The 11,409-nt window shown below is 30.8% G+C and overlaps 2 protein-coding genes across 3 annotated transcripts in view; one reads left to right on the top strand and one right to left on the bottom strand.

Annotated features, from left to right (window-relative positions):
* Window positions 1-4,365, bottom strand: part of LOC106689169 (pre-mRNA-splicing factor 38B) — a 10,172-nt gene extending 5,807 nt beyond the window's left edge. For both annotated transcript variants that reach the window (XM_014434027.2, XM_024358895.2), the window contains exons 1-4: window positions 4,157-4,365; window positions 3,835-3,978; window positions 3,561-3,685; window positions 1,235-1,386 (exon numbers count right to left, since the gene is read on the bottom strand). In XM_014434027.2, coding sequence (XP_014289513.1) covers window positions 1,235-1,386; window positions 3,561-3,685; window positions 3,835-3,978; window positions 4,157-4,181 — 446 coding nt within the window. In that variant the 5' untranslated portion in view covers window positions 4,182-4,365. The remainder of the gene's footprint in view (window positions 1-1,234; window positions 1,387-3,560; window positions 3,686-3,834; window positions 3,979-4,156) is intronic.
* Window positions 4,366-8,150: 3,785 nt separating this feature from the next.
* LOC106689158 (deoxynucleotidyltransferase terminal-interacting protein 2) lies at window positions 8,151-10,994 on the top strand. The gene is made up of 3 exons (XM_014434011.3): window positions 8,151-8,420; window positions 8,494-8,625; window positions 10,739-10,994. The coding sequence occupies exons 1-3, from the start codon at window positions 8,238-8,240 to the stop codon at window positions 10,952-10,954; spliced, it is 531 nt and encodes a 176-aa protein (XP_014289497.1). The 5' UTR covers window positions 8,151-8,237; the 3' UTR covers window positions 10,955-10,994.
* Window positions 10,995-11,409: the final 415 nt, after the last annotated feature.

The raw sequence follows: 11,409 nt of genomic DNA, 5'->3' as shown, positions 1-11,409 counted from the left end.
TATATATATAATGTAATAATATAATTGAGAATAATGTTTATCTAAAAGCGAATGTAAAGGTTGGTAAGATAACTTCTTCTAATATGAATTTGTGGATAGACTATATAGAGCCCATCGGCAGGCTGTCAGAAATGTCAAGAAGATCAAATAAAGGAGATAAAAAGTAGTACTGATTTTTTTTCTTTCAAATGAAAATAAATAAGTACAAAATATTTAATACCCTGAGAAACTGATTAATTAATGAAAACTGTAAAACATTACTAGGATAAAATTTAGCTTGCAAAAGAGGAAAAAAAATACCAGGACACAAAGTAAGCAAATAATGTGTCACAGTGATGGTATGTGCAAACTCGATAGGATTTATTAGCTGCCGGTGCTTGTAATAGGAAAATCGGAATAAAGAACTTAATAAAATGTACAAAACTAGCAAGTGACCAACAAAAGCCAAAAATTGTATGGAAGTCAAATGCATGGACTTACGACACCATGGAAGTCAAAGTAGCGGAGAATTTAACTTAATTAGCAGGAGCAATAGCATCTCTTCAAGCAGATAGTGCTGTCACAACAGAACTGATCAAAATTTAATCACTACCTATAGAATCGAGCAAGGGTACTGGGTATTACAGTTCTTGGTGCTATTTCTGGCCAAGAAAACTCTCAGATAAGAGCTTATAATCTAGGTTTTTGAAACCTCAGTTCAACACTTGGCAGATTACTTACTTTAGCAAATGAGCAAGATGAATATGCAAATAACTGGTACTTTAGATTAATCTGTAAAACTTATATTTAAAAAAAAATGAAATCAATGTGATATAAATTTAAGGAAAACTGAAGAAACAAGCAAGGATACAAATCATCAAGATGGAATGGAACTACTGTTAGCAAGTAAAAAAATTAAAATAACTTGGCACCCACCAAAACCATTATAGTTCAGGTGATAATAAACTAAGCAACATATAACATCAACTAACAGATGAATGTATTTGCCACTTGTGAAACAGACAACATTCTCATCACCTTGACACAGATATAGAATAAAATAGAGTTTGTTTGACTACAAGTTTTTAAATGGTAATATCAACTATTAATGAAAAGAAAAAAATATATCAAAATGTTAAAAAAAAATACTTAATCTAGTCATAATAAAAACAAAAAATATTTATAACTGGTTGCTTAGGTATATGATATCCTTCAAAAACTAAAAATATTGAAAAAATAATATGAATGAAGATACCTTATATACATAAATCCTAATGCTCTGATATAAGGTGAGTCAGGATGGGTGATGAGACCATTCAGTTGTTTACGAGTCAGTTTAAGGGTAAATAGTTTATACAAGAGACAATATGCTGTAGACACTATACCACCAGCACCAACTCCACGCACCTACACAAATGAAAAATCAAAATATTTAATTGCAAGATATCTCACCCAACAATAACTGCATCAACAAGCTTTCTATATTATTTTTTAAAACAACATTATCACATCTCTCTCATCTCATTTTTTATATGTAACAAGTGTATTGATGAGTAAAGCTCGCGAAAAATATAACTAAAAATGAAATGTATGAATAAAATAAATAAAGAGATGGTCCTGGTTGCAGTAAAAAAAAATTAATAGCAAATAGTAAAAACTAATTATGAGCAGATGTTTGTTGGTGGACCCATATCGCAGGCCCTCATCAAAGCTGCTAAGAGATGTAAACAGCTTGCAAATAATTATTACAGCAAACTTTTTACATCTGTGTAATTGATTGTTATTTTCTTGATTGCAACCTGGATAGATGATCTGCAATTAAATTAACTTTGGAAAATAATGATCTGTACACAATAAAAGCAAGTGCAAAACCTCTATAAGTAAACTGTCTATAAATATACATCCAACAATAAATACAAAAATATTATCTTGTTCTAATTGATTTTTTTTTTTTTTCATTGGCGTGACAGACCATGGAGCTCCAAAGCCTCGCGCCATGTACTTAAGAAATACATCGTGCGTTTCCCGACGTGATTTTCATAGGGTGGGTTCAACACTCCCATGCCTATTTTTGTGAGTGCCACCCATTGGCTAACAGGGCTCACAAATGTCTGGGGGGAGATTGTGAGTGAGTATTGCGTAATTTTTATGCTTGAAAAAATCCCAGGTAGGGCCAGGCTCGAACTCGCAATCTATGGGTTGGTAGACAGACGTGTTACTACGCTGCTACCGTAACCCACGGTTTTTTTTAATAGTTCAAGAAAAATTCTTGATTGCTGTTCGGTTGATAAATTGTATTTACTAATTAATTAGGGAAATAAGATCAATAAAATATATAAGAACCAATTAAAGACCACACTTAAATTCACATAATTAAAATCATTATCATAAAATCACTAACTAATATAATTACTTTATAATTTTAATTCAGTGTGAATTCAAGAAGCTATGGATCAAAATGGATTTTTTTTTTTTTTTTTTTTGTACTAAATAACTCAAAACAATTTTTGATCAAAGAATAGAAAAACTTGGATAAAATTCTTTTTGCAGTAAACAATAAACTCTAATGACATATATCATAACAAATTATGATTTCCATACAAAATAAACTTAGTTGAAAAATGAACTAGAAATCAGATTTTTGTAAATCAATAAAAAAACTCAAAATTTACACAAGTCAAAACATGTACTTCAATAAAGTTCAATTTATTAATTGCTGATTTGATTAATTAATTTAGCAAGTCAAATTCAATTCTGTACTTTAATAAGGAAAAATAGGTGAAACAAATTTAAATGTAAATGCTACTAAATTGCTAAGTATGCTACACATTTTAAAACTTGAAGCTAAAGTGGAAATATGGTCAAATATTAATACAACTTATATTTTGTATAAGTTCTGTAAAGTTATTTGCATTATTGGATGAAATAACCTTTAAATAACTTCTGTTGCTTAACACGAAGAACAGAATAATCTCAACATAAATGTTGTTTATGTTGTTTATAAACAAGAGCAAAATATTTACTGAAGTGAAAAAAATTAGTATTTCAAAGCAAAATATTTGGTTACAAAGTTACAAAACTTGTAAAAATTCATATAATTAATACTTAAGAAATATATATTCTTATTTTGAAACAGGCCAGCCACTTAGTAACTCACATTTTGGAGCAATAAATTACGGCAGCTCCTTAATACTTTATTTCTAACTTTCCAACCACACCTCTTAACTTAAACTCTCTAAAAAGATTAGAAAGAAACCCCTAAGGAGAAAATTGTCAGAAAAAGTCACACTAATAAACTGAATATTCATTCACAATGTTTAAATAAAACATTCCCAAGATCAACGTTATAAACAAGTTATGCTCAAGTCCAACAGGATTCCAAAACAACTTACATAAAGAAAAACCTTTTCTGACAACTGAATAACCTCTCATGGGTTTCAAGGAAGAAAAAAGTATACTAAACTGTTTAAATAGAGGTAATGAATCTAATATGTTAGTTAAGTTTCAGAAACCATAAAAAGTAAAATTAGTCTTCTTTGCTTCAATTAAACTCCAAATAGTAGCGAAAAAAAGATACCTACACCGCCGCACATGCCTGTTTGGCCTGCTGTTTTTCGACTTCCTTTTTCCCAAGGTTCGAGGTGGGCAACCTTATAGTAAATTTCGTCAATAACTTCATGATATGTTTTTAATTCGTACAGGTTAACTAGAACAATAGAATAATAATAGAACAATACTTCATTACTTCAAGTATATACACATGATAAATTTGGATATATATGCACATATATATAAACATATACATTTAACTATAATTAATTAGAATAATCATACAAAATAATTTTTAAAAAAAACCTTTAAAGTAGTGAGATGACTGAATGTTGGTTAAAATAAGGGGATTCAGGTTCATAGTGCGATCATTACCCCATAATGGTAAAATGTTACTCTTTTTAGGGCCAGAATTCACATGTTTCGGTTCCTCTTCTTCTTCACAAGTACCTAAAATACATTTGTTTACTTGAACAAAAATAATCAAACAAACAATCCTAACCTAATCCAAAGTAAACACACAGCTTTAGTTTTTAAAATTGGTATGAACTCACCAAAAAACATTGATAAGAAATATAACTAAACAAGATCCTAAGGTTAATTAAAACTACAAAATAACTTTACAAACCTTCATCATGGTATGTAGACTTCATTATTACAAAATCAGATATTTCACTGGTTGATCAAATTCTTGACACTTAACAAGTACAATAGACACAAGACTGATAAGAAAAACTGAAACTTATATTAGAATGGCATACATCTCCACAACGATACTACTCCATTACAAATAAACCTAAGCAACGAAGATGGAAACAGACACCCAACAACAATGCCATTTAGATCGGTATAGCAACAGCTGAGATTAATCATGAAAGACAACACTTTTTAAATTCGTTAAAATTAAATTCAATTGAATTGAATAATTTTTAAAAAAGGAATCCATAAAATTAAAGTAATAATTTAATACATAAACTGTTAATACAGTTTATTACAATATTAATATACAGGTTACAATATTAATATATCTACCGTTGATTAGTCAACCTAAATAAGTTAAAACTATTTTTGAACTGAATAACAATAGAAATAAATTACTATTTCAAGTTTTTAAGATACAATCCACCACAACGCGTTTTATTGGTTGTTACCTTCAATTTTCTTTAAAAATCCAAGCTTTCAAAGGTTTAAGTTTACTTAAACTTTAAGTAAACTTAAATACTTAAACCTTGCCCAGAGAAGAGAAAAATATAAAGTTAAAGTTATTTTAAATATTTAAAATTTAAACTTGTCCAACTCTCTTAAACTCATTTTCTTAATACAAATGGAATTAAATGAATCTAGTAGAGTGGACTGAAAGGAATTTACCAAAATATAACTTTATTTAAACCAATCATCAGCAAAGCCTAAACATGGGGTTGCCCATAAAAGGATACTGTAGGGCAGTCAGTAGGATTACGACGAAGAGTAAAGGTGATTTATTTTGATCCTCCAATTACGGCACCATTCGTCAAGTGTGTAATCAACGTAAGTGGTGAGGATAGTGTTAGGATTGGTTGGGATGTCAGCTGTATAGACTGTGTAGAGGAATAGGATAGAGGCTACTACCCTGAGGAACACCAGCGGAAAGAGAGAAGAGGGATGAATAGGAACCATTATGGTTTACTTTGAATAATCTATCAGTGAAAAAGGAACGGATATTGAGAAAGTGTGTAGCAGGTAGGAATTGACAGAGATTGTATAGCAGTCCCAGGTACCAGACTCGATCAAAAGCCTGTTCTACATCGAAAAAGACCCCCGCGCTCCAAAGAAGATGAGACGTCTACCACACAATGACATTGCTGGATAGTGGAGTAGGATGTTCGGAATCCAAACTAGTGATCAGGGATTATATGATCGGAATCTAGGATGGGGTATAGGCGTTTTACAATGAGTTTTTCAAGGATTTTGCCCATGATTGGTAATAGAGAGATAGGACGGGTATTCTGGTGGCTTTTGGGTTTTAGGTATCATTTTAACTACTGATAATTTCCATGGGTCAGGAAAATATGTGGAACGGAGTACGGTGTTATATATGTAGGTGAGGAATAGGATGGCTTTTCTAGGAAGAAGCATTAGGATATAGGATGTAATTAGGTCGTGTCCAGGAGCTTTGCGGGTAGGTAATCTCTGAATGATGCTGGATATTTCTGATGGATGAAATGCTTTAGGTGGGAGGGTCATTTAGAATGAAATATTTAATTCTGCTTCAATAATTCAAGGTGAATTGGGTTAAGAATAACAGAATGGGGAATAAAGGTTTTAGAAAGATGTCCAAATATTTGCGATTTTTCTTCGTCAGTTCTGGTCCAGGTTAGTGATTCAGTGAGAAGCTAAAGTCTTTAAAATTCAGTAACATTTTAGTTATCCTCCATAATGATTTGTCAGTAGTTTGTAAGATTTTCTGTAAAGTTGAGTAAATTTTGTATTTTCTCAATACTACTTTTAGTTTATTAGTGAATTTGGTGTATTACGTTTTGTCAGTTGGATATCTGGTCCTATCCGATCTTTCTCTGCGTTTTTCCCATAATAACATACGAATATACTGTGTCAGATTATTTTTCTTATTGTTATTAATTCTATTAGTCGAAGTGTTGTCAGTTATACTTGTTCTTATTTATGATGTGAGTTTTTCAATAGCTTCGTCAATGTCTTGTTTTGTCTAAGTCTAGTTTAGTTTCCAGGTCACATTTCACTTTGTTCCAGACAACTCTTCCTGTAATCAATGAAGAAGCGGAGGGCTTAAGTACGAAGCTTGAATGTAAACAAAGCAGAACTGGACTATGATCTGATGAAAGGTCGGCCAAGGATTCAACATTGTCTGGCAACAAATTGTCCAGGGCAAACTAATAGAGCAAGACCTTTCACTCAATATTTCATGTGTTTTATTTTTATAATTAATTAAGGTTAATTATAACAACATTATACTCTCAGCAGTGAAAAACATACAGCCTGATTATGAGCAATATGTTTTTGTAGGTAATAAATTAGTACTGAGTAGTCTTGGACGATGTACATTGAAATAATCTCAGAAACATGGGTTAGTACCTTGTTGTTCTCCTTCTTACAGATTTCATCATATTCTATCCTCAACTAGTGCTTGTGTATTCGCAATAGAAGAAGGATTGCGCCCCGCTATATGTATATTTCGATAACGCCTCGTCCAATTCGTAAAAAAAAAAATGTAAAAAAAGCACTCCCTCTGACCAACTATCATTAGTGAAAGGGTAAGGAAATAATAAATTCATTTTGAAAAAACGACACATGAAGAGGGAGAATTTGTTTTGGGAGATAGAAAAAATAATTTCCAAAAATCAACATAATTTTGAATACCAAATTAAATTCTGCAAACTAATTATGTTACCGCAATTTTATTTATATTTTAACAATAAAATACAAATATCTGTATGAATAAGTTGTTTTTAATAAATATTTTGCTAATAAGTGTAAGATTCTAATGACTTGTGACACACTAGGATGTGATCAATGGAACAAATGGTAGAAATACTATTGATCACATGCCGTTGTTTTTCTTTGATAGTGGCATCTCACATCTCACACACAAAAAAAAAGTTTGAGTTTTATTTTGAAAGCATATTTCAAAGATCGTTCGTAAGGAGTTTATTTCTCTGTTGTGGCCCTCTACTAACTGTCACAAAGCGAGTAAAGTTGTTGCACAGCAACAGCAGTCTACAATACAATCTATAGAATACGTCAAATATAAAATAAAAAATGTAGGAAGATGGTCCAAGTGAACGTCAACGTAAGGTACAAAAATAACTGAAAAAACTATTTATTAGTTTTTGTAGTTATTATAACTAAATAGTTTTTCTGATATTTTTGTAGCTTTCCTGAACACCATTCAAATCATCTTCCTACAGTAAATTATATACGGTCAACCAATTATCTTCCAAAATAATAAAAAAAAAAATGTTTGACAGATGTGTCACTATTAAAGCAAAGCAGCGATATCAATATTTTTTGTTCTTAAAAAATACAAAACATGTAGGAACAATCTATTATCAGGACAGGCTCTATATCGTCAAAACAACTATCTTTGCGCAGTTATTGCTTTCTACTATATTATTCTCATGTTGTTATTGAAACAAAGTAGAATAAACTAATAATATGTTTTTTCATTTTCTGGAGTGATTAGATCCGTCTAAGACACAAGTAACCCATTCGTTACCCTTATCAAATATTAATAAAGCTATTTATCTTTTCGCATTGAAGTAACAATAAATCGAAAGAAGCGTATTAATATTATTGAAGATAAAACAATCTAGAATTCGACTAAGAAGATAAAGGGCATCAGGCGGACTATGAGTGAAATGGAAAAGTATGTACAATTTAAAAAGTCAAATACAAGTTCGTCAAATCAGAGTTTAATGAGATCTTTAAGGTTTATAATTTAGAAAGAAAGAGATAAACAAAACAGGAAATGAATTTTATATGTAAAAAATATTTAATAATATCTTAATTAGTTAGTTTAATTTACCAAAACCTAATATAAATATATTCGATTCGCTAGCTTCATTTCTACTTCTTTCACGTTATTAGTTCGATCTCCATGTGGAAAAGATATTAACCTTCCTTTGTTATGAGCAAAACCGTTGATGTCTCATGGTTGACTGAGTGATATTTGAAATTTTATTTTGTCATTAACAAAGATGAAAGAAAAGGAGTATTCCTTAGATGATGTATATATTTCATTATCTGACACACAGCAATTTAAAGGTACAAAAAATCCCGAAGATTTAATGAAAAATAGTGTCATTTCATCAAATGGATTTTTAACAAGAAAGAAACTGCCAGTTGAAATGTACAACCCTAAAAAAAGTGTTAAAATTAAGGTAAGTTGCCAAAGACTTTCTTTTTCTGTTTTTAAAGTGTGTATGAATAAAAATTAAATTTGTTTTCTTTTAGAACCAGAAAATAAGGCGTAAATTGCCAGAAGAAGTAAGGAATGACATAAAGGCTATTAAAATGAGGGCTGCTTTCGATCCAAAACGATTTTATAAGAGAAATTTGATGAAAGGTAGAATAGAGAATATTCAGGTAATACTAGTAAACTGTTACTTAACAATTAATTATATATTCCTTGTTAATTAAGTATTTAATATTTCTCTTTCACTCCTTATTATTACTACATGAATATCTTAATACAAAGATATGAACATTTCAATACCATGTTCTGTTTATATGTTTGTTTTTAACATCCATATGTAATCCAGCTAGGGCAGGAATGGTAATTCTATAGATTACCTACCTGTTCTAGCCAAGGTTCAAGATTTATTGGGTTCACCATGAAATAAAAATTTCATGATATTATTAAATGCCATTATATTCTTCAATTGAGGCAGGAAATGTGAAATATGTCTAGCATTAAATTTTCATTTAAACCAACATGGTTAAAATTGTAATATAGATTCTACATACATACATAAATGGCACAACTCGCTTGGCGAGTCTGCCCCACCTTTTGCAGTCTCCTCTAATTGGATCTGTCTTATCCAGCAAGGTCTTTGTATTTGTTTCCACACAATCCAGTTATCTTCTTCTGGGCAGCCCCACTCTCCTCATTCAGTCAAGTGCCTCTGTCTCGACATTTTTCAGGATCTCAGGTGCACCCATACAGGTAACATGACCAGTCCAATGTAGTGTTCCATATGATAAATTGGAATGCATTGACATCTTTCTACAGGTTGTATCGACGATTTTGTTTTTCTTTCCCTCCAGATTCTTTCCTCTCTTAAAGCTCTAAAAATTTTCCCCAGCTTTTGCCTTTCAAATATCAGGAGCTTGTTTTCCTCGGATTTGATTGTTCCCATGTTTCTGACCCAAAGTTGAGCACTTGGCATACTAGAGCCTTGTATAAGTTAATTTTAGAACTGAAGGGAATAAATTTGCTTTTAAAATTCTTTACAAAGCCAAAGAAAAAAAAAGTATTGAAACCATTGATCTGCCTGCTTACTTCATATGCTATATCCTTCCATGAGTAACTGGAACACCAGATGTATAAAAGACTATACTTTCTGGAAATATAGATGTCAATATTAAGAAATCTGGAAAGTTTTCTGTTAGTGTCAACTATTATACATTTGTTTTGTATTTTCTGTTTACCATGAGACCAAATTTCCTGTCTGCAATTTCAAAAATAATGAAAGGCTCTCCAGACCTTACCATTTGTGAGCTTATCCTTGTAACTGTACAAGTCTGGAAAATATGGTGCCTCTTGCCTGCATTTTTGATTGATGGACAGCCTTTTCTAATAACCTTAGAATGAAGGCATTCTAGGACTTCCTGGCTAACTCTGCTAGTGATTTTGAATACTTCAGACAAGTCTGAACCCACCCAGACTGGACTTTTAGAATTTTCTAATTATAGATTTTATTGCTAAGAAATCTAAATGACTAATTGAAAATGATTTTATTTAAACATAGCTATGATGAAAGTTATTTAAATCCAAAGTCAAAGGACAATATTTTTTTCTTACGTTTTATTACTTTTTTCATGTTCCTTCAGTTATTTGATGGTTTATGTGTGAATATTTTGTCAGGGTTTATAAAATTATAACAATTTTAAGATGCTTAATTTTATATTTTCTGACAAGAAATTTAAGCAGTCACCATAATAGAGATCAAGAGTTGCTAGTCTATTCTGAAGCTATCTAATCTGAAATGATAGAACAAGAGAGGATTCAGTTTTCAGTGAAAACATTAAGGATGTGGTTCCCAACTCATTGAAGTATGTGGCCCACTAAGCCAGATATGGAACCATACATGGCTTACTAAGCCAGAAATTGCCCAGCCCAACCCCACTCCTGCTTGGAACCATTTGGGATCTCAGAAGATAATCTATAATTAAATTGCTTAAAAATGCATTCAGAGGCACTTTAATATTGTATTTACCAGTTAAAATCTTTCAGCTAACATCTAAACATCAGTTAAGTTAACAATAAAGCAGTTTTAACAATAATTTCTCATAAAATATGTACTGCCAAACCCTTCCTATGGCCTATGTCCAAGGTTCTCAGGGCCTACCTGTGAGCTGGGACCACTGCATTAAGGAGATTATAACTTCAAAAATAATTAGAAGAAATCTATTAAAAATTGTAGTTAACTTTTATTTTTAATTAGGTTTAATAATGATTTATTTTATTTTAAATTAGGTTGGAACAGTTGTGGATTCCCCTGCTGATTTTTATAATAGCCGTGTACCAAACAAATTAAGGAAGAAAACTTTAGTTGATGAGCTGTTAGCTGATGCAAAATTTAAGAAAGATGTTAAAAGAAGATATGTTGAGATCATAGAAAAGAAGAAATTTAAGTATAAAAAAGAATATAAATTACAAAAAAAGAAGCAGAAGTCTAAATCTCGTGAATAATTTATAATAAATTTATTTTTTAATAAATGTTGAGGTATTATTTTCATTTCTAATAAATCACAAAGAGACTTAACCTAACCTTTAACAAACAAATTTAAATATATTATCATTTCATGTCTGTTAAATAATTGCTCCAATTACATTTGTATATTGCTCAGGATTCTCAAAATTAGATAATTGGAAGTTTATTAGTTGACCATACAGATAATGTTCAAGATCATCTAGATGGCAGTGGCACTGATTTTAATACATTAGGAGTAACAAATTACATAAACTCACATACTTAATGTAAATAATATACACAAAATTTCTTCAGTAGCAATAATCAAATGGAATTAACATAACTTATTGGTATACTGATATTAACTTATTATTGTTTAATATAAGTATCATTACTTTTTATTATAAAAAAAGAACTCTGAAACGGGGGGTAGAGAGGGAGATAATACTGACAG

The sequence above is a fragment of the Halyomorpha halys genome, unplaced genomic scaffold (assembly GCF_000696795.3).
Source record: "Halyomorpha halys isolate HHAL.00 unplaced genomic scaffold, Hhal_1.1 Scaffold1287.1, whole genome shotgun sequence".
In the NCBI taxonomy this organism is placed as follows: domain Eukaryota; kingdom Metazoa; phylum Arthropoda; class Insecta; order Hemiptera; family Pentatomidae; genus Halyomorpha; species Halyomorpha halys.
This window is presented reverse-complemented; position numbering and strand designations above follow the sequence as displayed.

What these genes read in the sequence shown, in the direction of transcription:
- LOC106689158 (XM_014434011.3), top strand. Translation starts at nt 8,238, where the DNA reads ATGAAAGAAAAGGAGTATTCCTTAGATGATGTATATATTTCATTATCT. An exon ending in AAAAAAGTGTTAAAATTAAG is followed by an intron (nt 8,421 to 8,493) that starts GTAAGTTGCCAA and finishes GTTTTCTTTTAG; the next exon opens with AACCAGAAAATAAGGCGTAA. An exon ending in GTAGAATAGAGAATATTCAG is followed by an intron (nt 8,626 to 10,738) that starts GTAATACTAGTA and finishes ATTTTAAATTAG; the next exon opens with GTTGGAACAGTTGTGGATTC.